This window comes from Loxodonta africana, chromosome 2, assembly GCF_030014295.1.
Source record: "Loxodonta africana isolate mLoxAfr1 chromosome 2, mLoxAfr1.hap2, whole genome shotgun sequence".
Lineage (NCBI taxonomy): Eukaryota > Metazoa > Chordata > Mammalia > Proboscidea > Elephantidae > Loxodonta > Loxodonta africana.
In genome coordinates, this window is record NC_087343.1 from 53,043,378 (window position 1) to 53,058,685 (window position 15,308).

Here is a 15,308-nt window from a genome sequence, read left to right on the forward strand (position 1 = left end):
TTTCCATATGACTCATAATTCCTTTCGAAAAGAGGAGTCGAATTCATAAAAGTGGTGGATGAGGTGGAGCAAAGGCTGGGCGCCCCAGGGAGTCTTCATTACCTATACCCTCCCTCAGCCCCGGGGCGAGCGGAGGTCGGGGGTGGGGAAATCCAGTCAGCGCCCGGGATGGCAGATACTATTAAAGCCCTGGCGTCCCGCTGCCGGGCTGGGTGACTGCCTGAGCGGCGGGCGCGGAGGGCGCGGGAGGGTCTGTGGCGGGCGGCGCTGCAGCAGCTTCGGCCCTGCCGCCGCCGCTCTCGGGCGCGAGTGTGCGCGGGTGTGGAAGGCCGGCGTGCGGGCCGCGAGGGGTGTGCGCGCGTGAGCCGGAGAGGGGCTCGCCCCTCGCAGGCGCCCGCCGCCCCGCCGGTGATCGCTCTCCGGCCGTCCCCAGCACCGTCGGCCCCCCACGGCCGTTGGTCCGGGCGGGGGAGGGAGAAAGTGAGACTCCGTGTCATCATCATCCATTGTCAGGAGAGGAAACTGGAATCCAGCAGCGGCGAGCAGCAGCTGGGTGGTCACATCTGGGAATGCAAAGCCGACCTCCCCCCCCTCCGCCTCCTCCACCACCTCCTCTCTCACCCGGGATCACTTCCGAAACCACTTCAGCTTCAGCCCCTGCCTCGGCCAGAGGTTTCATTTTTAACTGAATATTTACAAAAGCTGGAAGCGTGCGAGGGGGTGGGGTGGGGTAGAAATAGCGGCTGCTTCTTTTCCAGGGATTTATTTCATGGGGATGTGTTCAAGGCAAGAGCGAATTCAGAAGGATATCGACGTCGTGATCCAGAAGTCTAGAGCCGAGAAGGACTGCCTGTTTGCAGGTGAGTTTTCGCTTTTCCACAGCCTCGCACCCAGAGCCAGCTTCCTCGGCCCGCCCGTCGCCTCCCTTCCCAGTTTTCTGACCGCGACGTGTGTGATTGGGGTGGGTTGCACGTCCCCATTCCGGGGTTCCTTTGGCAACAGCTGCTGCAACGAGAGCAGGAGCCAAAAGGGGTGGGGGCTCCAGCCTCAGCTCCCCTCACCCTCCCGGCTGGGGCAGCCAGCAGTTTCGGGGCCAGAGCCCGGGTGGCCGGAGTGGGGGTCTAGGCAGAGGGGCAGTGCAACATATTTTTAGTCTCTCCCCGCACGAGTCGGGGAGCGTCCCAGCTCGTCTCCCCGCTTCCAGCAGCAGCGGCCGAGCCAGGCGGGCTGGACTCGCTGGGTTTGCGCAATGGGCTGAGTGGCGGCGGCGACGGCCGCGAATCTGAGCCCTCTGTGTTGCGCGGCGCTCGCCGGCTGCGCTCGGCGCCGAGGCCCCCGGGGGAAAAGCGCTGGGCAAATCTCCGGCCCCTTCGACTCCCTGCAGCCCCCTGCGACTGGAAATGCGTTGCCTCGGAAAGAGAAGGGGTTCCCGGGGTTCCCGAGGGGCCTAGCGCCTTTGCCTGGGGGGTCGCCTTTCGTCCATTTTTCTCCCCCGGGAAAGGGACCTGATCTTGCTTTTGCAGTCGCGAGCCCGGCGGGGGCTGCTTCCGGCCGCCCCGACCGGGAAATTCCCGCCGTTGCCATGGCACCCGGCACTTGTTGCGGGGGGCGGCCTCCCGCGGCACTCGGCTGGGGTGCTCCGCGTCCCCTCCCGCAAGGCGGGGAGAGGGGACCTCGCGGCTGTCTGGCCCCTCGCCACCCGCCCAGCCAGGCCTTCCTTTGGTTCCTGAAAAAAACAGGGGCCCGGATCATGAGCAGAGTTAGAAAATTCACGCAAGGGGTAGCTTTTAACAGGACTTTTTGTTTCAGATTTCAGATACTCAGACTCCACCTTTACTTTCACCTACGTTGGCGGCCCCAAAAGGTATTTCTGTGTATACAGCTGCTTCATTTCCTGTTCACACGCTTGTGTTTCCTTTGTTCTTAGCTTGTTCCGCCTTTGAGTATTTTTTGTTGTTATTGTTGTTCTTCAGCCACGTCCCACGTCCCTCGGTTTTAAATAGCGGAGGGGAAATAAGGTCGGTTCAGGTGTTTGTAAGACCACGCCACAGGCAATGAGCAGAACTCTTACACTCTCGATGTGAAAGTGTTCGACCACAGTAGTACTGTGGCTGTTGAGGCGTTTTGGGGTTGATATAGTCAAGTGGGTGCAAAGCTGGAATACTCGGTATGAAGTGAAATGCATAAGGAGATAAGATGTCACAAAATAGTTTGATTTCAAGTAATGATCTTTGTGGGCAGTTGGGGCTGCAAGTTTCTGTGTTTTCTGAAGGTCGACATGTAAACATACAGTTTGCCAGTTTTCCATATTTTTTTTTAAGAAATGGTATTTTGGTAGTCACATTTAGTTGTAGGAAAGAATTTGGAGAGGTATATGTAGCTAGAGTGTATAGCCCTTCTCTTTTGGGGGAAAAATGAGATGCATATTTTAATATTAAATTTGTAACAGTTTGGAAGAAGCCCAAACCCGATTTTGTATTTAGGAAGCTGAATTAAAATGAAAGGTAATCGTTAAAATATGCTTGCTGCCTTTAAGTATGAAGTTAGAATTTTCTCCTTTAAGCCTTTGGGGACAGAGTGGTTTAAAAGAGCAGTGGCCACATAAGAGGACTGTCAGAGATTGAGCCTCAGAGGACTCTGGTGACCTTCCGCGCTGTTAGGACTTGACATCTAATATTTGCTCACATTCCAAAATATGTCTTAGCTATTGGCAACGTTTAAGAACACATAAATTGCAAAAGAAGCTTTTTTCTGTAAATACGTTTTTAAAAAGCTGGGAATTAATGTGAACCTTTAAAACAGGCAGGATTTGTGTTGCATTCTACTTTTCCTCAAAGAAGCTTTAATTATAAATGGTATCAGGTTATTTTTGTATGTATGTAAAAATTCCTAAACCCCAGGGTTGTTTTATTGATTTGATGATTGAAAATACAACAGTAAATCACTGTACTTACATTAGTATGTAGTTTATTGGGAGAGAATAAATTACAGTATATCTTCATTTCCTGTTGTACTACTGTACTATTGTCTTTGTAATTAGGAATACAAAAATAATTAAATTAGAGGAGAATCAACTGAATTAATGCTGCTTCTCCGTATAATATCCTCTTGGATAATTTTAACAGTTGAAAAATATGCTACTCCTGAAGTGGCCCATTGAAAATATTCCTCATGCAATCAGGTAGATATCTGCTCTGATTGTTTCACAGTTGTTGCTGTTCATCTGGTGAGAGGTGTGGGGTCATGGAAAGCCCTGTGTGGGCTTTTCAACTAACCTGCTTTCTGATTTAGATAAAATACTTGAGTTCTTTAGGCCTCAGTTTACTTACATGCGCAAAGAGGGGGTTGAACCATATGCCTAAACTGTAAAGTCTGTTAGGTTCTGCGCTAAGATTCTTTATCAGCAAATTATTGAAGCAGTATTAATATAGCAAGACATGGAGAAGGTCAGAGACCTCCAGGAGCAAGACCTGGGGGTTGGAATGAAAAATTAACTAATTAAGGTAACATCAGTTTTCACTGTAAGAACAAGTATGAGGAAGTACCATGGCTGCTCTTAAAGAGATGCTTCCTTTTCTATGTAATCCTATTGAGGGATAGTATTTTCTTTTGTTCCTGGTTTAAATTCTTAGAACTTGGATATCTAATGTGGAACAGCCTGTAAAAGGGGAAAGACAACTGGTACAACTGCTAGCATGATTGCTTTGTCTTCTCAAAAGTCTGTTTCCAGTACAATATATAAAAGGTTTTGTAGTAAAAGGGTCGCTATGAGTCAGAATCGACTCGACGGCAGTGGGTTTTTTTTTTTTTTTAGTAAAGATTGGTAATCCATTTGTGGTTTGTAGCTTGTGGTAGTGAAAACATTTCCCTCAAAAAACAAAAACATATATGTGTATGTGTTGTTTTCGTTACCTACATCGGAGTCTGGTATTTATTACCCATTTGCCATTCGGAAATGTCAGACATTTAAAATTAAAATAATCCTCCTCTGTTTTGATTTAATGTTCCTACCAATTTATAATGTTCAATTAATAGTGTCATTGCAGGTAAACTAGACTTACTTTACCATATGAAGAAGGTGAGAGTCCTGTGGAGAGATAATACATGATTATCTTTAAATGTATTTAACTGCCATTTCATCTAAACCATTGAGAACTTATTTTAAGAATAATTTTCAGTTCAAGTTGTAGATAAAAATATATCATTTCCTGTCTGACACTTTTCAAGAGTGAATTATACTTTGTTCTAAACACAAAGGTTGTTCTTATAAGCTGCTATTAAAAACATAATCAGAATCTTTTTTTTTTTTGTATGTACGTTTCTTTTATTTCTGTGGATGAGAGGAAATACCAAGAGTGTTTTCCCAGCGCTGGCCAGTGGCCTAGTAAATTGATCTCTTATTTGGAGGTCCTCTAAGGGACAAAGTGCTTGCTAAAACCCGTTTTCGTCCAGTTGATTCCGACTCATAGTGTCCCTATAGGACAGAGTAGAACTGACCCACAGAGTTTCCAAGGAGCGCCTGGTGGATTCAAACTGCTGACCTTTTGGTTGGCAGCCATAGCACTTAACCGCTACACCACCACAGTTTCCAAGTGCTTGCTAGTGTCTGCTATTCTGTCTTGATGGACTTCAGGTGAGGAATGAGGGGAAAGAGATGGCCAACTGGAAGACCCATAACCCCATTTTCCCTAATGGGCAAGCTCATGGACTTATTATTGTCCTTATTTTTGCATGTGCAAACAGGCTCAGAGTTTAAGACTCATGCTCAAATTCACCCAGTTAAGTGATAGACTTACCCGGTAAACCTTGTTCTTGCAGATTGCTGGGACCTGTGCTTTCTCTACATCTGTATTACCAACCTTTCTGAGCAGGCAGATACTTTTTAACATCATAAATTATGCAGATACTTACTTGAGAGTTGTAGTTTCAGTGTCTGTTGATGAGACATACTTAATGAAAAAGAACAACTGTGAATTCCTTAATTACGAATTTGATTATTAATAGCACCTACATATGTTTGAAAAATTATGGCTTTTTTTTTTTTAATATGGCAAGAGTAATTCTGTCTATCTATGATGCTTTGGAAACCCTGGTGGCATAGTGTTAAGAGCTTTGGCTGCTAACCAAAAGGTTGGCAGTTCCAATCTACCAGGAACTCCTTGGAAACTCTACCTACGGGACAGTTCTACTCTGTCCTGTAGAATCGCTATGAGTCGAAATTGACTCAGACAGCAACAGGTTTGGTTTTGGTTTTATGATGCTTAAAATACCCCTGGTCTGTTTGGGATAACTGCACAACCATCAGTGGTTCAGGGCCTACCACAGGCTCCTACCCTTTGCTGCCTCCCAATTTTAGGGGTGTACCAAGAGCTATAAACCAGAGGCCTTAATTGTACACAACTTGTAAGATTATGCAAAAGCTATTTCTTCCATAAACTGTGTCATTTTTGTCATCTCCTGTCTCTTTTTTCCTTTATTTCTCTACCACTGAGTTTACTGACTCGTTAAAATCAGAAAGATTCTGGATTTGGGTTCTTTATCTCACTTGGAATCAGATGTAGAGTTAGGGATAAAGTAAGTGTGAAGACTACTGGGCTGTTGAGGGGGGATAGGAAAGCAAGTTGAGTCCCTGGGGCCAGTGGTTAACAAAGATAAGGAAAGTGTAAGGAGAACCCAGCAGGCCTGGTAACAGACCATTCTGGGATTCCCTTATTGCAAGCTTGAAACAAGGAAAGTATTGTGAAGATACAACCCTGAGGGTTTAAAAATACATAAATAAAAATTGTTTATTATAAAAAAAATTAGAGAAATAAGCAAAACCAAAACCAAACCTCTATCTTCTATTAACATATTAGAATATTCTTTTAGAATTTCTACTTCTATATGCATATAAGATATATGTATTTCATAGATTTGTTTTTCCAAAGATTCTATTATGCTGTTTGAGACTTCGCTTTTTTTCACTCAAGGACATAACATTAACATCTTTCATACAGAAATGATGTGAGAATAAAGAAAAATGTTTACTAAATTGAGTGCAACTGCGTGATTTCTTGTTTAATCTTTGGCAGAATGGTGAGTTGCATGCACCTGTTGTTGTTAAGCGCTGTCGAGCCCGTTCCAACTCATAGTGACCCTGTGTACGACAGAACGAAACACTGCCCGGTCCTGTGCCAGTTTCACAGTTGTTGCTATGTTTGAGCTCATTGTTGCAGCCACTGTGTTAATGCAGACACTGACTCATCTGTCAGTTTGCTGTACTGTGGTGGCTTTTGTGTTGCTGTGATGCTGGAAGATATGCCCCCAGTATTCAGATACCAGCAGGGTCACCCCATGGTGGACAGGTTTGAGCGGAGCTTCCAGATTCAGACAGACTAGGAAGGAGGACCTGGTGAGCTACTTCTGGAAAAAAAAAAAAAAAATTGGCCAGTGAATACCTTATGAATAGCAGTGGAACATTGCCTGCATATGTAAAGTTCTTATTGTATGAATAGACACTCTTCTGTATAGTCATGGGTAAATGGGAATCTTTTGAAATATGACCCCTTGTTTTAGGGGTTTCTGTCCAAATGTTTCAAAGCATAAAGTGTACAGCTCATAACAGCACTGCAAGGGCACCGTGCTACCTCCTTATTCTCCTGAGCCTTCGCATTTGCTGCCTGGAACACCTGTCTTTATCCTACCCTCCTACATGTTTCCCCACTTCAAAGTTAATCAGCCCTTATCGTTGTGATCTTTGCTAAGCCAAATTCTCCTCTGAGAAGCCTTCCCTGGCATTCTGTTTTCTGGTATGATTCTACTATGTGTTTCTAAACCTGTCACACTGTATTGTCATTGGTGGTTTGTTTACTGGACTGTCTATTTGATTTTGAGCCTCTTGGAAACAGAGACTCTGCCCTATTCATTGTGGATTCTTCAGTCCCTAGCACACTGCCTGTTGTTGGTTGCCATCGAGTCAGTTCTGACTCATAGTGACCCCATGTGACAGAGTAGAACTGCCCTGTAGGATTTCCTTGAAGGAAACAGAAGCAGGTTGCCAAGTCTTTCTTCCAAAGTCACTGGGTGAGTTCGAGCCGTCAACCTTTCAGTTAGCAGCTGAGTGCTTAACAGTTGCACCACCAGCACTCCTAGTACTGCCTAATACAATATAATTCCTCAATAAATATATGTTGAATGAATTACTGAATGAATGGTTAAAGATCTTCTCGCAATTTCCTAACCAAACGACCACGTATTGAGATACTCAAACACTTCAAAGAGCCCCTGATGTGGTGATGTCACTTCCAATGAAAGTTTATATTAATCCAGGATGACAAATTGTCTAGCAAAATTATAGCCCTGTTCACTGGATCACATGCTCAAGTGCTTTCAGGGGAGCGAGATAATACAGTTGTTTAGGATTATAGGGAGCTATGGGGACTGTTTTATTGACTATACAAAGACATTCTACTGTGTGAATCATAACAGATCATGGATAACATTACAAAGAATGGGAATTCCAGAACAATTAATTGCATGCATGAGGAACCTGTACACAGATCAGGAGGCAGTTTTCAGACAGAACAAGGGAATATTGCGTGGTTTAAAGTCAGGAAAGGTGTGCGTTAGGGTTGTATCACTTCACCATACCTATTCAGTCTGTGGAAACCCTGGTGGCATAGTGGTTAAGAGCTACAGCTGCTAACTGAAAGGTCGGCAGATTGAATCCCCCAGATGCCCCTTGGAAACCCTATGGGGCAGTTCTACTCTGTCCTTTAGGGTCACTGTGAGTTGGAATAGACTTGATGGCAATAGGTTTTTTTTGGTTTATTCAATCTGTATGACCAAAATAATGAGAAGCTGGACTATATGAAGAAGACCGGGGTATCAGGATTGGAGGAAGACTCATTAACAACCTGCATTATGCAGATGATACAAACTTGCTTGCCAGAAGTGAAGAGGACTTGAAGCAGTTACTGATGAAGATCAAAGACCCCAGCCTTCAGTATGGATTGCACCTCAACATAAAACAAAAATCCTCACAACTAAACCAATAAGCAACATCATGATAAATAGAGAAAAGATTGAAGTAGTCAAGGATTTCATTTTACTTGGATCCACAATAAACAACCATGGAAGCAGCAGTGAAGAAATCAAAAGACACATTGCATTGGGTAAATCTGCTGCAAAGGACCTCTTTAAAGTGTTAAAAAGCAAAGATGTCACCTTGAAGACTAAGGTACGTCTGACCCAAGCCATGATATTTTCAGTCACGTCATATCCATGTGAAAGCTGGACAGTGAATAAGGAAGACTAGAAGAATTGATGCCTTTGAATTGTGGTGTTGGAGAAGAATATTGGATGTACTGCCAAAAGAACGAACAAATCTGTCTTAGAAGTACAATCAGAATGCTCCTTAGAAGCAAGAACGGCGAGACTGCTTCTTAATGTAATTTGGACATGTTGTCAGAAGGATCAGTACCTGGAGAAGCACATCATGCTTAATAAAGTATGGGGTCAGTGAAAAGAGGAAGACCCTCAACAAGATGGATTGACACAGTGGCTGCAACAATGGGCTCAAGCATAACAATGATTGTGAGCATGGTGCAGGACCAGGCATTGTTTCGTTCTGTGGCATATAGGGCTGCTGTGAGTCGGAACTGGCTCGATGGCACCTAACAACAACAACATGAGGATGTGGCAGATTGCAGAGTTAGGACTCGAAAAGTATTTAATTCACTTTAAAAAAATCACGAGCACTCTGGTGATCAGACTTGCTGGGGACCCAATTCCACCTGAGCTCCAGTGTGTAATTTGCTAACTCATGGGATGCCATGGATAGAGACAATCTACCTGATTGCCAAAGTGTGTTTGTTTTCTTTTGTTTCAAAAATGAGAAGTGTGTGCCTGTGTATATTGGAGGAGGTGGGTTGGAGGAGTAGAGAAGTAATCCCATCATCTTAAAAAGATTAATTACTTTTTATCATGAAAGAAATACACACTCATTTTAGAAATCTTGGAAATATGCAGTTATTTTGAAACCATCAAGTGCTCCTTACAGTGTCAAGGAGAAAAGTGATCATTTTTTTGCATCGAAGATTAATATATTCCTTTTGGCAGTGGTGGCTTGATCAGCATAATTACACATTACATCAATTATTATCCAAAATACTGATTTTTTTTAAATTAAATCAGTCCACATTTACATTGTTAATAATTAGGTATGGTATTCTGATTGCTGAAAGAGGTACTAAAGAAGAGATGTTCTTAGAATGCAGCTGAGTCCCCTTGCATAACTCAAACGTAAAAAATTCAGATTCATAGAAATTGAGGTGTTTGCTGTAACACTATGCATGTTTTAAAATAAATCATTTTATTCTACAAAGTCAGGCACTAAAAACAACAGGGCTTGTGGGAAAAGAAGAATTGGGAGAAAATACTGTTTTTTTTTTTTCTTTTTCTTTAAAGTGTGTTCCTTGGGGCCCTTGGAACCTACCTTAATCCCAGGTGGCAGGGGGCGGGGGTGTGAAGGAAACTGAAGAGGTGAATAATCTGGGCTTTGACATCCCCTTTTTAAATAAAAGCTGCACTTGCTCTTCTCTGTTCTGTATAAAAATTTCTTTGAAAAAGGTTTCATTGTTAAATGAGTTTTAAAACCACTGAACTAAAATACCACAGTTTTACGCAGGTATAACTTTATTGACGCTTATATATTAAAGCATATATTGAAACTCCATTGATTTCATGGATTAAGCTAATACTACTAATGACATATATTGAGCCGGTAACAGTCTCTGTGCTTTATTCTTCACAACAAAGACAAAATTGGTATTTTGTCTGCTGTTTTACATTTTACAGTTAAAGAAACTGAGGCTTGGGTAATTTACATGATTTAGAGCTAGGGAGAGGCAGTCCAGGGATATATTTCAGTGTAAGTCAATGTTTATGTAAGGTTTAAGGGGCATTGGTTGAACTGGCATGACTAGAATAGTTGGAAATGTTTGGGGTGGAGAGGAATTGCTAATGGGATGTCTGCCAGGGACAGTACTGAAAATACACTGGTTTTCAAGAGAAGTGCCTGAGCCCAGTGCTGAGCATAATAAATCGGAAAATTATGTACATTGGCTGTGGAATCCTTATGCAAATATTGGGCCAATTCATTTACATTCCTCATCATTTCTCTGTGCAGCATTTAAAAAGATCGTATAAATGGAATTTCATCAATCTCAAAAATATTTTATAATTCTCTGCACAGATTTGCTTTTGTGTAGATTGGGCAGTAGTAGATAAATCTTTGCCTTAAGGTAGCTGCCACTGACTTAGTCTGGAATGTTAGTCAAGCGTTGATGTGTAATCTTCCCTTTTTCACTCCCTGCATTTCTTTTTTCTTCCATGTACCCCGGGAAAGACTAATAAGAACTGTGTTTTTTGTTAGTAAGGCTTGTCTTCCCACTTTCATTGTGACATAGTCAAGGTTTTCTGTTCAGTGATATTTGAATGCTGGACACTTCCAGCTCAGTGTTTACAATCCAATACATCAGCACAACCCATAGTTTCCTCTTTAAAAGAACCATCTCTTCCCAGCCGTTCCTTGTTTTACTATCACATTACTGGAGCCAGGCACCAGGGTCAGAGTCTCAGATTTCACGTGACCAGCCTTCCTCTTCACCTCTCCCGAAGCTCTCCTGATCTTTTCTTTGAAATCAGTGTTGACATTATCATCCCTCCCTGTGTCAACACTGGTTACCTTGACGTTACTAAAACCCAGTGTTTCCAAATTCTTGGTTAACAGCTCTTACCCATCAAGTCCATTTCTACCTGTATTCTTTAAGCATGAATATAATCATCATCATTTATCTGTCCAGAAGCCTTTAAACGTGGCACTTGTTTTCTCCATGCCAACCTTTAACTTCTGCTCTTGACTTTCAAGAGCCACCTTTCTATTCATATGTATTTACCAGGCTTCCAGACATCAGTTTATACTGTTTCCCAGCCAGGTTCGCTTCCATGCCATTCCAATACTCGGTGAATTCCTGCCTTTTTCCTTCAGCACAAGGAATATCTTCCTTCTATCTTTGGTCTAAGTAAATCTCTTTAAACTTTCAGGGATCACTTTAAAACATCTCCATGAACAGTTCTCAGAATGGTCCAGTACTCACTGCGCTCCCTCTCCCTGCTTAACAGCAGTTTGTATTAATTTAGTGCATTAAGTGTACACAGCTGTTCCAGGTTTATTACTTGATAACATCTGTTTCATAGTACAATTGGATATCAAGATCATGGTTTTTATTATGGCAGAGACCAGTTAATTTTATCTTTTCCTTGACCACAGTGCTGTTGCCTTATTTGACTCTTCAGTTCTTAAAACTGTATGAAGTATGTGTGCTCAGGAGGACAGAGTGAGAACATGAGTGGAACAAAGTAATCACGAGAGGTCAGAGTGAAATCTGAGGAGGAAAGGATAGGAATAGAAAAAGATGATCTTCAGTCCATTACAGAATAACAACAACAATAAAAGTCTTGAGCATAGTTTATACATCAGTGATATTCCAATTCGTGACTGATGCCTTGTCAGTATTAAATGGAGGATCACAAGTCATTCAATGTTAAATTTACGAGGGAGACATTCTCTAAAACCTTTGTGTAGATCCATCACCTTAACTGCAGACACACAAGAAATTAGCAGAAAGCCTGCTAGCTGACTTCCTCCAGAGTGATTTCTTTTCTGAACATTTTGTAACTTAGACTGCAAAGACCTTACTAATGATCTGACTAGTGTTTTTATGAGTTGTCCATCAAATCTATAGTTATTTGTATTTCCATCATGGTTATTTTGTTTAAAAACAAACACATGGTGTTATTATTACAGAATCACTTATAGAATATTATATTTGAAGAATAGAATGGAGGCAGAGCCTTATATAACTACCTTTGTTAGGCTTTGACATCTTGCTGGGAAAAAAATACAAGCAGGAATGGGAAACAACAAAATACTGTTAAGCATAAAAAAAAAAAACAGGTTTTGACATCTTGCTAGGAAAAAAATACAAGCAGGAATGGGAAACAACAAAATACTGTTAAGCATAGAGTTGTGTAAAAGACTTGTTATAAATCAAGTTAAAAAAATAGTCATGCAAAAATAAATGAATATTTTATTTAGTAACTAGGAGAGTGCCTGTTGTTGTTGTAGGGTGCCTAGAATATAGTGAATACCTTCTAACATTTCTTAAGCGACAGAGTAACATTTCTCTTATGTTATGTGATAGCATTTCCCAAACTATTTAATTAGATGTTGGGTCTGTGGCCAAATATGTTTGGGAAATGCTTAAACAGTATTAGACAGTTTCAATGGTTGGTTTTTCAAAGCCTTTTATATATTGGTGTTCATTATGCATTTCCAAGAGGTGAATGAAGTATTCAGAATCTTTCAGGCTTATTTAATTACAGATCTGGACTATCTCAAGAGAGTTGTTTTGTGGAAAACACTTTGGCACACTTGCCAAAGTCTTATTCATTAAAAATAGTTTTTGGGTAAACAGCAGTATAATAGAAATGGAAATTATTGATTCACATGGAGCCCTGAAGAATTTATTTTCAGCAATTTTTATAAAAGTTGCTCTTTTTTTTTTTTTTTTTTTTCCATGCCACTGAGTTTTCTACACGAGAGGGAACATTTTCTTCTGGCCCTCTCACCCTTTCTCCGTTGTGTGGAATCCCTTTATGATGAAGACTTTCAACTATTCTTATTCATCAAAGCCCTGAAGTTAGCAGAGCCCTCTTTGGTACATGAGTAGAAGTTAGTCTTACAAGGAAGTGTGTGAGAGATAGATAATGATGCTGTGTAGCAGAAGTACCCACTATGTCCTCTTAAATTCTGTCACTTTGATTGCAGTAAAGCCACTTAGTGAGTAAGCTTTGATGGAGTACACTTCTGAGCTCATGGTGAGGGAAATCTGGAATTTATCTAAGTTTCATTTATTCGATAAATTACATTAAAAAAATCAATGAGGATATCCATTTTATAAAACCATTACCCCCTGAGAAATTTAGTGAAAGATTTCTCAAAATTTTTCAAGATCAGCCAAGAAACAAACTCACTTTTCCTAGGCAGAATCAGTCATTAAACTGTGAGAAGCTACATGTTGCTTTTGGTAAGACATGAGTGGAGAATGAAGCCTGTGCTATCAAGTGCACTCATGTGGACACAGGACACATTCAAACTCATGTTTAAAATGATTGGCCTTAACGGTAGACATATTCTTATATGAATATTCTAGAGTTTGTGAGGCAGTGAAACCAGCGGAATCTCACACTTAGCCAGGAATCTAGTAAATTCTGGGTTTACTTACTTGGGAAGTTAGTGGGCACAATTGTAACTGGGTAATTTCCTTATTGTAACAATGCATTTGTCAGTCTGTATGAATCCGTGTTATTGATCTTCTTAAGAACAGAGTCTTAGATATTGACGTGTGGGGTATCTAAGCAGAATGCTAAAATCAGCTTCTTGGATAAAAGCTGATGCAGTCATCATTTCTCATTAAAATGCACCACGGCTAGATAGGCTGCAAAAAAAAAAAAAAAGGCTCTCCAGCTGAAAAGCAGTCATTACTTTATTATCACCGCAGAATTTGAAATGATCTCTCTAGTGAACCAATTCATTTTAGCAACTAAGAAAAAAGTTTGACTAGTTCACTGCGAGCCAATTTTTTTTTTTTTCCCTTGGTCCTTTCTGGGTTTCAATACGTTTCAGTCAGGTGATTCCAATGAGAATTGCAAGTGCTTGGCTGAATTTGGCTCCGAAATAATGATAGTTGGGCCGAGAAAAATTTTAAACTCAATTTTTTAAAGCCACAGTCATTTGATTTAAAATGAGCTTCTGATGTTGACTTCCTATGTCATCGATTTAAAATTTCCAGTATTCTCAAATCTTGGTGTCCAATATAGAATCCTTTCCAACTGTAAGTAATTAGCAGGGAAAAATTTAATTAGGGCAGTAGTTTCACAAAAGGTTTTCAAAATAGAAATATTGACATTTGCAGCTTTTGAAGTGCATTCTGGGAAATGTTACATTTGAACTGAACCTTTTAAATCCAAAGATAGAATCTTGCCAAGACTTCTAGATAAAGAATACAAGAATTCTGATCTACAAAAATACTGTTTTTTTTTTTTTTTTGCATTGCACAGGCATATAATCAAGAAATATAAAATTAGATAATTATTTCTACTAAGTAAAGAAGTGCCTTAGCACAAAATTAAAAAAAAAAAAATGATACATGGATAACCTGTGGTATGGTCTGTTTCAGCATGTAACTAATTACATGGAGGTAGATCACAATTTTATATTAATAAAAATCTATCAATTTTCAAATATATTATGAAACTGTATTAAGAAACAAGTTATAAGTATTCAAAGAAATATTAATAACATTACAAAATTCATGTGATTAATAATTTTATCATCACCATAAAAATAAAGTATTCGATAATGCTGGCTGCCCTTCCCAAATAAAACCAATTAGAAGAATTGAATTACTTTAGAAATGTTTATTTTTGTGGAAGGTGGTAGGTAGGCAAGGAGTCCTGGTGTCACAGTGGTTAAGCATGCAGCTGCTAACTAAAAGATTGGTGGTTTCAACCCATCAGCCGCCCTGCTGGAGGAAGATGTGGCAGCCTGCTTTTGTAAAGATTACAGCCTTGGAAACCCTGTAGGGTAGTTCTGCTCCATCCTATAGGGCCGCTGTGAGTTGAAATCAACTTGATGGCTATGAGTTTGGTTTTTTTTTTTGGCTTTGGCTTTGGCAGGTAGGCAAGGGACAGTGTATGTTTTTAAAAATTTCCTCAGTGATTCTGATACCACATTCCAGCTTTTAGAACACAGATATACCTAAAAATGTTAATGAATTAGGTTGGACTGAGTTTAAAGATTATAGTCTAGATATTTTTAGAGTTTATGAAATTACATTATATGTTTTCCAAAAGAAATGTTGCAAATGTTAGTTAAGTTATATGGTTATTTAAAAAATTCTTTATAACTCACAACATTATAGTATGATGCAGCAGAAAACAGATGGGAATTTTTTCTAACTAGCCAGTGAAATTACTTAACCTTTCTTAGTCTCAGTTTTATCTTCTGTGAAATGGCAGCAATAACCTTGCAGGGTGTCGGGATTGCCATGGATAATATGCCAGACAAGGGAGTCCCCAAGACCACCCTCAGGCTCGATGGTTCACTAGAAGGATTCACAGGACTCGCAAGAAGCTGTTATACTCATGGTTATGGTTATTACAGCTAAAGGGTACAGACTAAAATCAGCAAAGGGAAAAGGCAC

At 40.7% G+C, this 15,308-nt stretch overlaps 1 protein-coding gene across 4 annotated transcripts in view; it reads left to right on the forward strand.

Annotated features, from left to right (window-relative positions):
- Positions 1 to 392: 392 nt before the first annotated feature.
- Positions 393 to 15,308, forward strand: part of PARP8 (poly(ADP-ribose) polymerase family member 8) — a 197,950-nt gene continuing 183,034 nt past the window's right edge. For 2 of the 4 annotated variants that reach the window (XM_064271870.1, XM_064271877.1), the window contains exons 1-3: positions 393 to 672; positions 759 to 860; positions 1,810 to 1,864. In XM_064271870.1, coding sequence (XP_064127940.1) covers positions 570 to 672; positions 759 to 860; positions 1,810 to 1,864 — 260 coding nt within the window. In that variant the 5' untranslated portion in view covers positions 393 to 569. The remainder of the gene's footprint in view (positions 673 to 758; positions 861 to 1,809; positions 1,865 to 15,308) is intronic. The other 2 variants (XM_064271879.1, XM_003408024.4) reach the window with 2 other exon arrangements.